Raw genomic sequence first — 16,384 nt, 5'->3', positions numbered from 1 at the left:
TCTGGAGCTTCTTTACGAGAAGATCGCCATTATGATGGAATAATTTCGAGACAGAAAACAAATTCGTCCCGATTTGGTAGGTCAAGTACCGTTTTAGGGCTCAGAGCGTCATCCTGCGGGTGAGGGCGTGGTATCCCGTTTGTGTGGGCTCATACGGTACGGCACCGCGATAGTTCTTTAAACCCTTGATGCCCCTACGACCGACCGTCCTGCACATTGTTGTCGTCTAGGTCGATGTCGGCTCCTGGTTTCTATGCTGCATATAGTCGACTACGAGCTTTGGAGACTTCCATGTCTAGCACTCGGTAATTGACGATCGGCGAAACTGCGTGAGAATGAGCCTGACGGAGGCATTTCATCAATGTGATGGCCAGTAACAGTATAGTGAGTGAAGCCTCCCAAGAAGGGTTTTTAAAGACAAGCTTTCAGCACTCCAGCCTAATAGCTGGAAGAAATGCTAACAATAGCGGATCGTCGCTTCAACAATGCATTGGCATATGGGCAACCCGTGAACATCGGCTTCTTGGCTGCGCACTTCGGCGCCGCCTATCAGCGGTCAGGGCTTTTCATTCACACATATCGTCACCAACGTACGATTATTGTCACCCTTTCTACCCCTGTTCTTATAGAATCCCCGGAGGAGCCACGATCGCTCCAATTCTGCCCGCGTTGATGCTTATCTAACCCACCACGATGGCGTTTCGGACGCACGAGCCTGGTGGGCTGGCTGGCGGCTTGGCAGGACATTGATAAACCTCGTTTACCCACGAACTCGCCCCCCACACTTGCCCCCCCAAGTCTCAACGCTCGTCATGCACGCTTTCATCGCTCTCCTCCTCCTGGGGTGCGCTGCACCGGCTCTTGGCTGGTCATGGGAGGCCGACACCTATCCGACCCAGTGCGCCCCACTCGAGATCAACATCACCTCGCCTGGTGTACCACCATACGATTTCACGTTCTACAGGCTGGCGGGGTATGACCTACCCTTCCCGCAATGGGGAAACGGCAGTGTGTGGAACTTCACTCTCCCATTGAGTGATGTCCCTGGTCAAGTCTTGGCAGACTACATACTCCCCTGGGCCGCAGGCTCACCACTCCTCATCGTCGGCAGCGACGCTACGGGGTTCGCTTCGGGCGGCACCTCCCAAGTGTTCACCATCGCACAAAGCACGGGCAACGAAACCTCCTGCCTCTTTGGACAGGAGAACAACACAACCTATCTCACCACCGTGCCCGCCTGGACCGAGCCTGTCACCCAATGCGGGAACATGACCATCGTGCTCGACAACGTGGCTCTCCCGGTCACGATCGAGGTGCTCGTCCCCGGCGGCGACTCGTTTGTGACGTCCACCGGTAACCTGCAGTATCCCACAACTTCTCCGGGGAACGAGGGCTGGGCGGTCATGCACACATGGATGATGAACCTCACGCAAGGAACGAACGTCGCCTTCCAAGTCTCCGACGCGAACGGGCCGATCTTCACCAGCGCGCTGGTGTCCGTCCAGAATGGCAACGATACTTGCCTGGCGGGATACGTCCCGCCTTCGTCCGGCCTCTCAGGCGGCACGAACAAGACTGGCGCCATCGTTGGCGGCGTCATCGGCGGACTGGTTGGTGCCTTTGCCGTGGCCGCCTTCATCCTCTTCGGTGTGCACCGGTACAACAGGCGCAAGCTTATCCTACGAAGACAGACAATCGGCCTGACCGCCTACTCCCCGACCAAGCCGGAACGACTGTCGAGAGACACTTGGCCGGGGAGGTACAGAGATGACCCGGAGGAGGAATTAACGGATAGAGCGAGGGAAGGACCGGAGGACAAGCTCTGGGAGCATATGGATCGGCGGATGACAACCACGGAATAGTGAGCATAAAGGAAATCTCTTGTTTGTTTACATCGTATTATTAGCTGGATCTGCAGGCATTTGGTGTAAGTTACTTGTCATGGTATCTCCAGTTGGATACCACATTGGCCTGGACGATTGTTATAATGGAAAGCCTCTCATCCACGTCTCTGAGTCCGGCGATTCGTCGCCTATGTTCAACAACCCAGCCCTGGGATCGGTTAACCTTCTGATATCACCGGGATCATCATCATCAGTATCCAGTTCGATCATCCCTCCAGCTGGCTTGTTCAGGTGCTGATGCTTGCAGTGCAACGCTCGGAGGCACGTGCAGTCTTCATGCCCTTCATGGGGCTTTACTATCGGTTTGTATCCGTCAGCTTCGGATAATAAGTTACCTTTTGTTGGTGCCGATTTCCCGGGAACTCTACACCCGGTATCGCACCGCTGATGGCATCCTGATGCAGTCCAACAAATCATTGTTTAAAGGAGAAGGCCGATGTCAACGGATATGCTCTGGCTATATACTCTTGTTCGGCTCTACACCCTGTGCATCTACCGTCTAGCATGACCCTCCCACTGGTTTTGGCTTCTCTGCTCCTGATCGCTGTCGCAGTGCAGGGGGACTGGTCATTCGAACTTTCATCCAACCCAATACAATGTGGAGCAACAGTCCTCAACATATCAGGCGGCGTATCTCCTCTATCATTCATCTTCCTCGGGTTTCCGCCTGCCGATTGCCCAGACGCCGTACCGTCCAATTGGACTGTTACGGGCGGACGAGCTTCCATCCTCGTATTCCAGCTCCCTGAAAATACGACACAGACAAGCATCGCACCATATGCCCTAGAACCTCCGTTTGCGGCTGGCCAGCGCATGGTTGTCGTCGGCAGCGATGCGACGGGTTATGGCACCGGAGGGACCACGGCAATCTACACGATCGGGGATAACAACAAAACTGATTGCCTGTGGAATCTTCCCCCGAATAACACCGTTCTTGCCTATTTTCAACAGTATCCAACCAACGTGTCTCAATGTGATACCCTCAGTGTCCAATGGTCGAGCTCTCTGCCTGGATCTATCACAGTGGACACGGTCGTCCCTGGTGGTACGAGCTATCGAACAATGACGAATCAGACGCTCAACTCCGGCTTCGGCACCCTCAGCTGGGATATCGACGTCTCGGCAGGGAGCGAAGTTGCCTTCGTTCTCGGTGACTACGGAAACCTCAACAACATCGGCAATCCTGTTGTCCTTAGTCAACTCATGAACGTCGGGCCAGGCACATCGAATTGCAGCGCGTCGATCCCACAGAGCGTTTCTCCCGTGCCCTTCTCCACGGCGACCGGATTAACATCAGCCACCGGAATGTCCATAAGCAGTGACAGCTCCAACAACGCTGGAGCTATTGCCGGCGGCGTTATCGGCGGCGTTTCTGGCGTGCTCCTCATCATCACGATCGCTCTATTCGTGATGCGGATGCACAACCGCAGGAAGCGTATGGCAGCACAACAACAGTTCGCCCTCAAAATTTGGAGACATTCCGGACCTGACAGGTCGGCGCAAGCTGGAAAAAGGTACACCGACCTTCCGGAAGAACCGGAACAGAGTATGCCGGTACAGAGTATGCCGGTTCGTGGCGAGGCGTCTTGAATCAACTCATGTACTCTGAAGTTTCTCCGGCTCGACTCTGGATTGTCCTTTGTTGTAACCATGCATATTCTCCACACGACCAGCATGAGAACCAAACCGGTAATGCACGTTAGCAGTAGAATTTTGCAAACTTGTACAGAGTACAAATGCTTGAGGAGGATTCCATTTAGAGGTTCATCATTTCATTTGGCTAGTTGAAATGTAAATATGGCGTGTATGTAGGAAAATGATGTTAATAATAGTATCCCAAAGTCAAAGTTTTAGTCCGCTAGTAAAGTCCTGAGCGAAACGTAACAAAATATTACACCCAAATTAAGGAAGAGGCAAGTGGTTTGCTCCCAGCTTCTCGCCACGGAGCTCTGTCAAATCTACTGGTCCATCTATGCCGATACTCTCCAGATTCCGAGGGGCATAGGCCACAATGGCAGAAGACTTGAGCCGGAGCAGTCGTCTCTGTCGATTGTACCGACGCATAACGTACATCACTAGAGCCATAATGCCGATCGTCACCAAGATCCCTCCTACCACTCCCCCGATAATTGCGCCAACCCTTGTTGCTGGAGTGAGTCCAAAAGTCGAGCTATCCGAAACCCCTTGCACGCTAGTGGCAACAGGCTCGGCTGACCACCCTGCGGTACCAGTAACGAGGGGTCCGGGTCCATCGACATTGGGGATTGCGGAGCCTGTGTTGAGGCAGTCGGAATTTCCTGGTTGGATCGTCATGAGCGGAGAGACGAACAGTGGACCATCGGCGTCCTTCCCAAAGAAGGTAACGTTCTCTCCTGCCAAAGCAGACATGTACCATAACAACTCGACATCCTCGCCATTTGCGTTTGTGCTTGCGTCGCTGGGGCCAAGAACGGTTTCGTTGTTGTATATGAAGCTGTACCCGCCGGCGATTACGATGGCCAGATTGATGGGATCTTGAACGTCGGTGAGTACAGTGCTCATGAGGCCGCATTCGGAGACCTGGCCATTCCATTGCGTGACGTGTTGAGCATAGCTGCTGTTCGCACTGTTGGTGAGGCAAGAGGTCATACTTGAAGACGAGTTGGCGCTGACGGTCAGAAGGGAAGATGTGCCGCCGGTGCCGAAGCCCGTCGCGTCGGAGCCGACGATCAGTATGGGATCGCCGACGTGCCAAGGAAGTATCCATTCTGCCGGGGAGGATGTCGCGTTGAACACTAGTGCCCAGCCGGGTCCCCATTGGTCGACGGGGAGGGAGGGATCAAGGGAAGCAGGGCGGAGAAAGGTGAACTGAAAAGGCGCCTCGCCGCCCTCGAACGAAATAGAGAAGAGCGAGCATTCGGTTGGAGAAGAAGAGGGGGTGAATGTCCATGCCCAAGCCAGAGGCAGGCTAAGAAATGCCAGCGAGACGACGCTTAGACGGGTCATGGTGGTCTGTGAATACCCTGGGTTCGTAAGACGGGGCCAAAGGCTGCTTTATTTCTCCAGGACGATACGGGTGTCCGACCCATTGTGGAGATGAGGCTGGGTGTTCATCGTGATCGTCAGTGGGAAGGCTCAACGCAGAAGAGCGGGCGTCTATCTCTTGCAGCAATGCGAGGAGTTCCATCACAGCTCGTGTCCCAGTTGGGTGGCTTCCCTTGCCAAGAACATTCTATGGATGTCCCCTGACAGAGCAAAACAGCGCGAAACGGAGCCCAGAATGGTCAAGATAATGTCTTCCCCCGGTGGTGGAGGACCCGTCACCCGCTAGTTGCAGCGCCAACCACCCAGCCCGCTCCCCCCGGATCTGGCTGACTGGGTGGGTCACCCATTGGACAAACATAGATGAAGGGCAGGGCGTATCAACAGCGACTGAGCGCATATCAGGTTGGGAGACTGACCAAGGAGATAATCTGCATCCAGAGGGAAAGTGACTGAGGAGGCCTGCAGTTCCGGAAAGAGGCGCCACGTCACTTCTTTGCAGTATCAACAGCATAGCCACAAATCAGAACCTTGTTTTGTTGTTTGTTTTGTTGTTGCACCCTGTGATAGCTCATACATCCTGTACGACTCGTACAAATGTGCCCAGACGGCCTCCAGATGCTGAAGTAGATCTAAATTTCTCGATTCTCTAGGCAATATGACACTTGACTATAGTCGCATCGGCGCCTTTCTCGGATGAACTAAACACTCTGGATTCCTCTCCCGGATTCTGCCAGGAGTGTATCCAAATCTGCTAATGTATCCGAAGTACTCCACGTTTAACGTCCAGGATGGCGCACTATCTGACAGAAATGGTGCTTGAGGTCTTCTGGTTCCGAGTTTCTCGGAAAATAGACGCGCAAGATCAGACAACCAGCCGCGGGTCCGTGTATAGTAGGTGCTCTCTTTCCCCATCACCTCGAGGAGGCTTGCACCTCCACACCCAGCGATTTCATCCATACGGAGCATACAGAGCAATCCCGTTTGTCTTTCGGCTGAGAAGGAGCTGCCGATTGCCACCGGTCGAGAATCAAAACGACGAGGCCTAGACGATGACGACTCGTGAGGCTCTTCAACAGCTGAGCTCCGCTCACTGGGCCGGAGGAATGATATGTCTATTTTGGAGAGGGAGCGTTTTCAGCCAATTTGATCAGACGATAGAACACTCACGTCGCGCCGATACCCCCAGAGAGGTGAAAAAAAAACGTCAGTGAAAACAGTACATGTGCACACCGCAAATAGTTGGGAACGGGACTAAGGCAGCACTAAGAGACATGTTTAACGGCAGAGCACGTGCTCTTCCAGCTATTCTTGGCGACGACGTCATACACCTAGACAGTACCAAAAGTATCAATTCCAATCCACTAGTTTGCGAATGAGCAGCAAGGGCAATCCGAATACTACTATACAACAAAAAGAGTCTTAAATTGGGAGAAAAAATTAGCTCTTTGCATAATAACGCAGATATGAAGCAGATAACAAAACCAGACGAAAACAACGTGGATCCAAAGGTATGTGTGATGGAGCTGCGATTTCTGTCACCGATTCCTTCCCTCTTTCCCTCTACGAATATCGGGCGTTGTTCCAACCGTGAGCTGTTGCTGGGGTCCGTTCAGAGCACTTCGCCACTCGGCCGCCCAGGCTCGTCCTTGTACCTTTCCCACCTTTGCCCTTCGGGCCAGGTCGATCTCTCCAGCCTCTCCGGCCGAGTAGCGGCATATGCCACGAGACCAATCGTTTGCCTCCTCGCCAGCATCTTGCGCTGGTTGTATCTCCGCATAAGGAACATCACGAGCGCTATGAGCAGGATGAGCCCGATGATACCGCCAATGACGCCTCCAGCGATGGCACCAGCGTTGGTGTGCCCCCCGCTGCTGGACAAGCTGGACGGAGGTATTGTGCTAAGGGCACCGGCGGGGGGGCCGGCGGTCGATGAATATGCACCGTCCTGTATGCATGCAGAGCTGCCCGCCTGCACCGTCCGAAGTCCACTGACAAATAGGGGGCCGTTCGCGTCTTCCACCACATAGACGACGTTCGTCCCTGCCGGCACGGTCATGTTCCAGAAGAGCAGCGCAGCGGTAGTGTCGGTGCTGTTGACCTGAGGGCTCTCGACGACACTGCTCTCTCCACCGGGGATGATGACCTTTATCTGTGGAGGCCACTGGATGCTTTGGAAGGCAGAGAGCATCTGCCCGCACTGAATAGGTGGGTCTGTCCACTGGGGCACAGTCACGAGGTAGCTGCTGTTCGTGCTAGATTGCACGCAGCTATTGTCGTTGCTCGGAGAGGGCTGTACAATGTACACGTCGCTCGTCCCTCCCGAAGCGAACCCTGTAGAGTCGCTCCCGACCATGATGAGGGGTGTGCCAGATGGCCACATGAAATCGATGCTGCATGTATTGTCTGAGCCGCAGATCTCGTCCGCGTTGAACTCCGCTACGGTTCCAGATGTCCAGTCGGCAAAGGGTGTTTGGATCCCGGAGAGCGCGACGAGGCTGAAGTTGTGTGGTGCTGTACCGCCAGACCAGATCCATGTCAACGGGATGCACTGGGTGGGGTAGTTCTGGATCGTGAACGTCCAAGCATGTATAGATCGAATGAGGAGGGGCAGGATGATGGCGAAAGGGAGGATATACGCTGCCGCCATGTTGATGGTCGTTGTTGAGCTGCGTATGATGGAAAAGAGAACGAAAGGGTCTTTCCTGACGATCAGGGTTGAGCAGATGATTGAGCAGGTGGATGTACGACGGTCAGAAGTGAATGTATGCCGTCATGAGCTGAATATATGCGCCGTCGGCGTCGTTCGGCGACTTGCTGATGGGTGACAATTGCCCGTTCCAAAGATATATTGCGGAGACGGTGCGGATGAAAAGGGCGGTCAGCCAGCACATGATGATGGAGCGGGGGGCTGTGCATTATATTATTGGTAACTTCTGGTTAATAAGGAGAGTCAAGGAGGCGTATCACTACTCTCTTCTCTTTACCGCCATTCTAAGTACTACTTATATGGACTGTGCAGTTCTCCAATATCCTATCCAGTGCCCGCCTTACGAATAACGTGCCGATCGCCCATCATTTATCCTCAACCAATAACAGATAAATATAGCCCCCCCCCCCGTCAACGCCAGATTGCTTAAACAAACCTCCGATTCTTGCAGATCTTTTTCCTTGATGTAACATATATGATCTGATATTGCGATACTGCGCAGTGAGCCGATATGGACCAGATCTAGGAAAATGGTATCTCCGGCAGCTTCTGGTTACCGATAATGGACGAGATAGCAAATTGGCAATGCAACAGCGGGTGCAGCAGTCTTGAAAGTCAAAACGTACGCCACGCTCTGAAGCCTGATAGAGAGGTCACTCTCTATCAAGCCACGCTCCAGGTGTTCAATTCACCCAGGCGACGAACCTCTGTGAAAATCCCTACTGCTTCCCCGCTCTTCTCGGTCCCCAGCCAGCACAGATATAACATCTCACACGACTGGCACCACCTTTCCTCCAGCTCGTCAGCAATTTCAGCCTCTTTCCCTCCCATGCAGCCAGCGAGCTCGACAGCGCACTAGTGTCCTCGGGCAGACATTTACGCAATTTTATTTTTGTGCTTCTGCTTGCTGAAAGGCGGACTTCAGATGCCTGCGTCATCGTATGACACGAACTTACTCTCTGGGTGTTAAATGCTCTGGCTGAGGGAGGACGATGCTGGCTGAGGCGTCTGTCCCACCTCTCACCTCAAATCATACCACCGACAATGTTGTCCTCCACTCGCAGAGCGTTGCTCCACCTCCTCGTCCTCCCGCTGCTCGCGCAAGCGCAGGCCTCCTGGAACTTCACGGTCTCTTCCTATCCCACACAGTGCGGTTCTCTAACTCTCAACTGGTCTGGAGGTGTCGCTCCGCACACGTTTACATTCCTCGCTCTCGCCGGCACAGGGGTGAACTACACCGACTGGGGTGTAGGGCAAAGAGTGGACATCACCCCAGATGCGAACGACACGGTCCAACTGGATTTCGTCCTTCCCTTCCCCTCCGGTGCCCCTCTTGTCGTCGTAGCAAGTGACGGAGAAGGGTGGGCTTCGGGCGGCACAAGCGCGCTCTATACCGTGCAGTCTTCTCCAACAGGGGATGGTAGCTGCCTCACCAATACGACGAACACCGACTACCTCACGCTCGTGCCTACCTGGACCGACCCTCCCGTAGAGTGCACAACGATGGAAAGCGTGTTCTACGACGTTGCCCTCCCCGTCCAGATCCAGGTCGTCATCCCCGGTGGTGACAGCTTCATCGTCGAGTCTCCCCTCAGCAACGCCACCTCCAACAATACCGACCCAGAGTTCACCCCACCAACGATGTACACCCTATTATGGCCCATGCCTGTACCGGATCAGACTGAGCTCGCATACGTCGTCTCCGACGCCAATGGCCAGTTGTTCGTCTCCGGCTTGACGACCGTGCAGGCGGGGAACACCTCCTGTCTGCAGAGCGGGGAGTATGCAGTCACGGCCTCCCCATATGCTGGACCTGTCGCTACGTCCTTATCAAATGCGGGCACGGCGAACACCAAAGCCATTATTGGAGGCGTCGTTGGCGGAGTGTGCGGGGCGATGGTGTTCGCCATCCTCGGCCTGTGCCTCGTGCACCGGCGCAATAGGCGCAAGCGCCAAGCACAGCTGAAGAGGAACATCTCCTTGCTCTCGTATCCAGACATCAAGAGGCTGAGGGTGGACGAAGATGATAAGGAAGTGCTGGTCCAAAAGGGTGGGGGGGAGAGGCATGGTGCAGACTGGGAGAGGAAGGAGAAGAAGTTGCTCCCGGAACTCCCCCAAGCGCATCGCAAGCCCGTTACTGCAAACTGGACGAGAGAGGATGTTAGGCCGACGGAACAACAGAGCAGGCAAGAGCACCGATCGATAGAACAGCACAACAGACCGGTGGAGCGCCGTCCAATGGAACATCAGCGTAGACCGTCGGAACAGCAGTATAGGCCGGCAGAACAACAATACAAGCCGACAGAACTGCAGCAGCACAAACCGACTGAAGTACAACAGTACAGACTTGCAGAGCAACAACAACACAGGCCCACAGAGCAACAACAATACAGGCCGGAAGCGCAATACCAGCCCAGGACCGCAGAGCAACAACAACCCAGGACCGCAGGGCAGCAACAACAGTCCAGGCCATCAGAGCAGCAGCGCCGAGCGGTGGAGCAACAATACAGGCCGGCAGAGCAACCTCGCAGGTCGACAGAACAACAACGTCAGTCAACAGAGCAGCACAACAGGCCCGCAGAGCATCACAGACCAGCCGCAGAATGGGAAAGGAGAGAATCAGCCCGTCCCACGGAACAACACGCCAGGCGTAGCTCCGAAAGGGAAAGGCCACCAGTCAGGTCGGGAGAACAGTACAGGAAAGCTCCTGAATGGGAGAGGCGGGATGGGGTCAGAAGACCTGAGCAGGCGGTGAGAAGCGACTATGACCATCAGGCTGGAAGGGGGAGGTCGTGAGCTCACGGAGAGTGCGCACTAGCGCCCATTGGGCCAGTCGGAGGGGGGTGACTGGACTCCACAAGCATGGCAGATCGTATCCGGCTCGGATGGTATTCATACAAGTAGGCCATACAGAAGTGAAATGGATACGCAGTGTAACCTCCACAGTCCTGGAAGTTCCGTGGTGATAACAGGACGGAGAGCAGAGCAGTCATCGGTATCAAGGCCTCCGGGCACCTGCGCACGATGTCGTCGTCCTTGTGACACAACGCCTCATGGCCCTAGATAACAGAAATATGTCAGGGTAGACTTCGGTGCAAGCGTAAAGCCAACGAGTCATCGGCTTGCAAATTTCCAGTTGATTAAAGTAAGAAAACATGAGGAGAAATTTAAAGGCAAAGAAGCAAGTAGAGCTTGCGAAATTTATCCGTCGTTCGGCTCCGGTAATTGAAATCACATGGCTAAGACACATTTCACCATGACGTCAGCTTACCCTACCTTCGAAAGTTTGTACGCTTCTGCGCACTTACCACGCTGCGTCCCCGACGACCGTCCCATCTTTATCTGGTGGTCCCAAGCATTCTGGACGATTCTATATTCCCTTTCTGCTCCGAACTTCCGCTGAAAAATCTCCGAAATCTACAAGCATGTGCAAATGCGCGAGCCGCCTAGGGATCCCGACGCTGAGTCATCGTCATGTTCTGTTCCGGCTATGACAATTTGTCGGGTACGCGCTGGGCGCTCGAAGCGTGAAACAGGCAGGCCACCCACTGAATGGTCCTCATTTTGTCCCACGAGAAAAAGCAGCTCCTCATCCTGCCTATCGCTGTCTGCAGCGCAGCCGTTCCGCGGCATGGGGATGTTGACGAGTCAAAGCACCGCTCGCTTTTGTCCGCTGACGTTGTGCGAACAAGTAAAGACTTGAGGTATATGGGCATATATACACATGCGGGATGTAGGGAATGGATTTGACCATAACACTTCTGCGCTTTGAGGTCAACACCCACTCTTGCCCAACGCGAGTAATTTCCGAGTTCATCTAGAACATCACTGTCCGCATTTCAGCATGTCGTCGATACCGACCACAACTCCCGAGCTGAGAGTACCGGAGGTGACACTTCGACCTCCCTCACCATCTGCCTCTATCGGATCCAATGACAGCACCGTCGTTCCTTCGGGTCCGTCGCGTCCTTCTGGCCTAGCGCTTCCCGAGCCATGGGCCGATCCCGACCGGAGCGCTGCCGACATCGGCGAGGTTTTCATGGTCGACGAGGAGCGTCCTCCAGAGGTACTCAACGAGAAGCTAAGCCAGTTCCTCGTACACTGGGATGGCCCGGACGACCCTGAAAACCCCAAGAATTGGAGCAAGTTGAAAAGATGGTACGTCACCGTGTTCGGTAGCCTCCTCGTCTTCAATGCGTGAGTATTCTGGTTGTCGAGTGCACGGAGTTTCCCTGCTGACTACTGAATCAGATCATTCGCGTCATCTGCACCATCAGGAATCCTACCTCAACTCATCGTAGATTGGAACATGTCCACCGAAATAGCAACTCTCCTCATCGCCATCTTCGTCCTGGGATACTGCGTCGGTCCCATCTTCTGGGCTCCGCTATCTGAAGCCGTCGGCCGTCGGCCCATCTTTATAATCGCGTTCACTTTATACACCATCTTCCAAGTCGCGTGTGCCGTAGCGCCGAACACGGGTGCGCTCATCGCTTTCCGTTTCCTGGGTGGTCTGTGCGCCGCATGTCCACTCACAAACGCAGGTGCCATCCTCGCTGATATGTGGGATCCCGACAATCGAGGCCGAGCAATCGCTTTCTTTGCTTTGGCACCTTTTGCCGGCCCAGCGCTGGGACCTATTGTCAGCGGTTACATGACGGTGGCTGGTGTTCATTGGAGGTGGCTCTTCTGGGTCTTGACCTTCTTCGCTGCAGCCTGCACCATTGGCATCGTGTTCACCGTCCCAGAGACGTTTGCGTAAGTGTCCCGTCTGCTCACATCTCATGACGACGTACTGATCTTCATGTACAGTCCCACGCTTCTGACCCGCAAGGCGCGTGCATTGAGGAAGAAGACCGGTGATACACGATACTTCTCCGCCCTCGAAGTCATGGAGAAGAATCCTCGGAGGTTGGCATACCTGATCTTCGGCCGACCTTTCAAGATGCTTATCCGGGAGCCGATGCTATTCTTCATCACGTTGTACATGTCCTTCGTCTACGGCTGCATCTACCTTCTGTTTGAAGCCTTCCCGATTGTCTTCACTCTCGGGCACCACATGGATGAGGGTACTTCAGGGCTGATGTTCCTCCCACTTTTCCTCGGCGGCTGCACAGGCGCAGCTAGCTATCTCTTCCTCTTCAATCCCCGATACGAGAAGCACATCGAGCGGTTCGCCCCGAAAGCCGTACCACCAGAGTACAGGCTAGAGATGGCCTTCATCGGCGCGCCCATTTTCGCCATCGGATTCTTCTGGTTCGGGTGGACGAGTTTCCCCAGTATCTCGTTTTGGAGCCCGATGATGGCCACCTCACTCCTTGGTCTCGGCGTCGTGCTCATATTCTTGAGCTTATTCAACTACATCATCGATGCATATCTGATGGTCGCCGCTTCGGCCCTCGCGTCATCGACCATCGTACGTAGTCTGTTCGGTGCAGCCTTCCCCCTGTTCGCAACACAGATGTACAACCGGCTCAACCCGAGATGGGCATCTACCCTCCTGGGCTGCCTGGCGGTGCTGATGATCCCTATTCCGTTCGTTCTCCGAGTATGGGGTGCAAGGTTGCGGAGAAAGAGCAAGTATGCTCCAACTGATTAGATCAGGATGACGCATGGTGGTTGGGGCGCGTTCTGCAAGGACTGTATCACTGAATAATACGTTAGACACAAGTATAGCCTTAACCACAATACTCAATCATGAATAGACGCAATGCACTTGATTTCAGACACGATCTTATACATGCCACTAGTAGGGGACCTCCTTGCTCTGCTTGGTTTCGCCTCCACGCGCAATCCTCAGCCCGTCGACAATGCCGGTCTGGAGGAAGCTCATCTCGCTGCCGAGAGCGATGAAATGCCATCCCTCTCTAGCACGGCGCGCCGCGTCCTCGGGACTCGTGCTGTATATCCCGCACCACTTGCCATGTTTCTCCGCGCTCGCCTGAATCTTGCCAATAGCCTCCTTGAGCTTGTCGGTTTCTCCCCTCACCAGGGGCACGCCGAGGGAGTTGCTCAGGTCGAACGGCCCGACCATGAGCATGTGGACCCCCTCCAGCGCAGCGATCTCGTCGACGTTCTTTACCGCTTCCTCCGTCTCGATCTGGACCATAAGGAGAATCTGCGCGTTCGCATTGAAGAAATAGTCTCCGAGGCTCGGGGCGACACCATTAGATGCGTACGAAGCCATAGCATAGGGAGAGCCGAGACCGCGCTTGCCCTGTGGGGGGAAGTAGACAGACTCCACGAGGTACTTCGCTTGCTCAACGGTGTTGACCATGGGTACGCAGAGACCCTGTGCACCCGCATCCAGAGCGCGCTTGACGTACACGTTCTGGTTGTCGGGGATGCGCACCAGCGGTGTGACGGGCGCACGGATGTTGTGGATCGCCTCGTGCATGCCAGCATCGTCGATGTTCCCTATATCACCATCAGTATGCCCCCGGAATGGTACAACAAACAGAAGCGTACCGTGTTCGCAGTCGACGCAGATCCAGTCTGGACCGAGAAGGGACAGCGTGCGTGAAATAGCAGGACTGTTGATCATCTGCCAGATACCGAACGTCTGCTTGCCTGCGCGCAAGGTCTGGAGAAGCTTGTTATTCATCTGACCGGCCATGTCGCTTTGTTTCTTTCAGAAAGTGTAAGAGTGAACAGTGAAACGGGCAACCTCCGTCCAGTTTATAAGATGGTCTCTGCTTTTATGGCTCGCTTTGCTGGAGGTGTCACCGGTCGGCAACGGCATGTATTCACCCCGAGGGTCCACTGGAGGGTATCCGGGCCGTCTCCCCGTAGGCCGACATGGCCGATTTCTCAATTGTGTACGCTGTTACGCCTGCCAGTAATAGGGCTGTACTAGTCTAATCATGAGAGCAGGTGGGCGACGGCACGTTGCTTGAGGAGAGGCAGGGATGGGGGCCGTTTGTATGTAAGCCTGGAAAGGAAAGAGGAAGCCAGGAGTGCGGGGTAAGGAACGCCCCCTGACACGTGAGAGGCGGGTCGCCCTCGAAAGACAGCGGAACCCTGAAGCAACGGCGGCGAAAGCACCGCGTTCATCAACGATGGAGTCACTGCAAGCCTCCTGTCTGCCTTTCAGTCCGGTATCACAGGACGGACAGTACATATATCTAGGCATTTCTTGACGACCAACTCACACCCTCAGAGCTTTACTTACCCTCAACTGCAACAACATGGCTAAAGAACGCATCCTCATGTACGCCTCCAAGCAGTGGAGCACAAACGCGTACGAGTATCAGATCGAGAAGGACGAGTCGCCTTTCGAGATCGTACCCACCTCTGACTTGTTGAGTGAAAACACTGTCAACCAAGCCAAGGGCTTCAATGTACGTGCATCTCACTCATTCTCCTTCATACTGAGGCAGGACTACTAGATCGTCTCCATCTTCGTGAACGATAAGCTGAACGCCAAGACCGCCGAGACCCTCGCCCAGCTCGGTGTTGGTCTCGTTGTCCTGCGCTGTGCCGGATTCGACGGTGTCGACGTCGCAGCGTGCACCAAGCACGGTATCACGGTCACGCGCGTGCCGGCGTATTCTCCGCATGCGGTTGCAGAGTTCGCTGTCGGCCTGCTCCTGGGCGTAAATAGGAAGATACATCGCGCGTCGTCTAAGGTCAGCCTTTTTTCAACTGAGAGAGAGGGCGATAAGCTCAAGAAAGCTGCAGATGCTCCACGGTGACTTCTCCCTGGATGGTCTTGTTGGTTGGGACCTGTATGGGAAGACCGCCGGTGTCATTGGCACAGGCGCGACGGGTGCGATCGTTGCGACGATACTGCGCGCGTTCGGCATGCGCGTCCTATGCAGCGACATCTACAAAAATCCATCCCTTCTGGACACCCCCGGTATCACCTACGTCGACACGCTCGACGAGCTGCTTCCGGAGTGCGATGTGATCTCTCTCCACTGCCCCCTTACGGAGCACACGAAGAGGATGGTAAACCGCGAGTTTATCGCCAAGTGCAAACGTGGGTTCACGTTGCTGAATGTAGCTCGCGGAGGCCTCGTGGACTCGGAGGCGCTGCTCCAGGGGCTGAGGCAGGGTCAGGTCGGTGCTGCTGGCATGGACGTGTATGAGAACGAGACGGAGATCTTCTTCCATGATCATAGGGAGGCGGGCATACATGATGACAACCTTGGGAGGCTGTTGTTGTTGCCTCAGGTTTTGTGAGTATCTCTTTTTTTTCCCCTTTGAGAAGAGTGCTGAAAAGTCCGTTCGAAGGATCACACCGCATCAGGCCTTCTTGACGCGTGACGCCCTTAACACGATCGTAGAGACGAGTCTCGAGAGCATCCGACAATATCTGGTGAGTTCTGTCTCTATGTCCTCCCTGGCCGTAAATTAACTATGAAACCAGTCTGGGCAGCGCCTGCACGAAGTACAGCATAGTCTGAACAAGCCCCCTGTTACGGATTAGACATACAGTTGAGATCGGCTGGCTCCCACGCGGCAGTCGCGTTGCGCAGGACTTGATGTAGTTACTGCACCCCTATACCCGGGAACGTGATATGCGACTGATACACCCCACTCATTAGAATATAACCAGTTATGCTAGTCGTGTCGTAGTTTACCTTCGATTTGTTAGATTGTGTACATAGGCCGTTCAGTGAAGAATAATTCGAGGAGTACTACGCGTCGCGTCGCTCGATTGTAGAGATGACGTTGAAAGCCTCCGCTGTGCGCTCCTGAATGCTGCTGAGCGCCATCAACCACCACACACATTGAGCACTGGCGT

The 16,384-nt window shown here is 54.5% G+C and overlaps 8 protein-coding genes across 8 annotated transcripts; 5 read left to right on the top strand and 3 right to left on the bottom strand.

Moving 5' to 3' along the window:
* Nucleotides 1-695: 695 nt before the first annotated feature.
* DACRYDRAFT_22593 (uncharacterized protein) lies at nucleotides 696-1,862 on the top strand (the record flags this gene model as incomplete). Its single annotated transcript, XM_040772872.1, has 1 exon — nucleotides 696-1,862. Exon 1 carries the CDS (start codon nucleotides 813-815, stop codon nucleotides 1,860-1,862), a length of 1,050 nt encoding a protein of 349 aa, XP_040628361.1. The 5' UTR covers nucleotides 696-812.
* A 1,046-nt stretch (nucleotides 1,863-2,908) lies between these two features.
* DACRYDRAFT_22592 (uncharacterized protein) lies at nucleotides 2,909-3,606 on the top strand. Its single transcript, XM_040772871.1, has one exon. It carries the CDS (start codon nucleotides 2,967-2,969, stop codon nucleotides 3,492-3,494), a length of 528 nt encoding a protein of 175 aa, XP_040628360.1. The 5' UTR covers nucleotides 2,909-2,966; the 3' UTR covers nucleotides 3,495-3,606.
* Nucleotides 3,607-3,806: 200 nt separating this feature from the next.
* On the bottom strand, nucleotides 3,807-4,889 carry DACRYDRAFT_108012 (uncharacterized protein; the record flags this gene model as incomplete). The annotated part of the gene is made up of 1 exon (XM_040768574.1): nucleotides 3,807-4,889. One exon carries the CDS (start codon nucleotides 4,887-4,889, stop codon nucleotides 3,807-3,809), a length of 1,083 nt encoding a protein of 360 aa, XP_040628359.1.
* A 1,429-nt stretch (nucleotides 4,890-6,318) lies between these two features.
* Nucleotides 6,319-7,455, bottom strand: DACRYDRAFT_22591 (uncharacterized protein). Its single transcript, XM_040772870.1, has one exon. The coding sequence runs from the start codon at nucleotides 7,279-7,281 to the stop codon at nucleotides 6,538-6,540; it is 744 nt and encodes a 247-aa protein (XP_040628358.1). The 5' UTR covers nucleotides 7,282-7,455; the 3' UTR covers nucleotides 6,319-6,537.
* A 1,224-nt stretch (nucleotides 7,456-8,679) lies between these two features.
* DACRYDRAFT_108010 (uncharacterized protein) lies at nucleotides 8,680-10,431 on the top strand (the record flags this gene model as incomplete). Its single annotated transcript, XM_040768573.1, has 1 exon — nucleotides 8,680-10,431. The coding sequence occupies one exon, from the start codon at nucleotides 8,680-8,682 to the stop codon at nucleotides 10,429-10,431; it is 1,752 nt and encodes a 583-aa protein (XP_040628357.1).
* Nucleotides 10,432-11,674: 1,243 nt separating this feature from the next.
* Nucleotides 11,675-13,234, top strand: DACRYDRAFT_53089 (MFS general substrate transporter; the record flags this gene model as incomplete). The annotated part of the gene is made up of 3 exons (XM_040775149.1): nucleotides 11,675-11,832; nucleotides 11,887-12,393; nucleotides 12,448-13,234. The coding sequence occupies 3 exons, from the start codon at nucleotides 11,675-11,677 to the stop codon at nucleotides 13,232-13,234; spliced, it is 1,452 nt and encodes a 483-aa protein (XP_040628356.1).
* Nucleotides 13,235-13,381: 147 nt separating this feature from the next.
* Nucleotides 13,382-14,364, bottom strand: DACRYDRAFT_95078 (Phosphoenolpyruvate/pyruvate domain-containing protein; the record flags this gene model as incomplete). Its single annotated transcript, XM_040777269.1, has 2 exons — nucleotides 14,104-14,364; nucleotides 13,382-14,052 (listed from the first exon to the last, which is right to left on the bottom strand). Exons 1-2 carry the CDS (start codon nucleotides 14,249-14,251, stop codon nucleotides 13,382-13,384), a joined length of 819 nt encoding a protein of 272 aa, XP_040628355.1. The 5' UTR covers nucleotides 14,252-14,364.
* Nucleotides 14,365-14,801: 437 nt separating this feature from the next.
* Nucleotides 14,802-16,173, top strand: DACRYDRAFT_22590 (D-isomer-specific 2-hydroxyacid dehydrogenase NAD-binding protein). Its single transcript, XM_040772869.1, has 5 exons — nucleotides 14,802-14,975; nucleotides 15,024-15,263; nucleotides 15,316-15,815; nucleotides 15,871-15,955; nucleotides 16,007-16,173. The coding sequence occupies exons 1-5, from the start codon at nucleotides 14,823-14,825 to the stop codon at nucleotides 16,064-16,066; spliced, it is 1,038 nt and encodes a 345-aa protein (XP_040628354.1). The 5' UTR covers nucleotides 14,802-14,822; the 3' UTR covers nucleotides 16,067-16,173.
* Nucleotides 16,174-16,384: the final 211 nt, after the last annotated feature.

The sequence above is a fragment of the Dacryopinax primogenitus genome (assembly GCF_000292625.1).
Source record: "Dacryopinax primogenitus strain DJM-731 SS1 chromosome Unknown DACRYscaffold_10, whole genome shotgun sequence".
NCBI lineage: Eukaryota > Fungi > Basidiomycota > Dacrymycetes > Dacrymycetales > Dacrymycetaceae > Dacryopinax > Dacryopinax primogenitus.
This window is presented reverse-complemented; position numbering and strand designations above follow the sequence as displayed.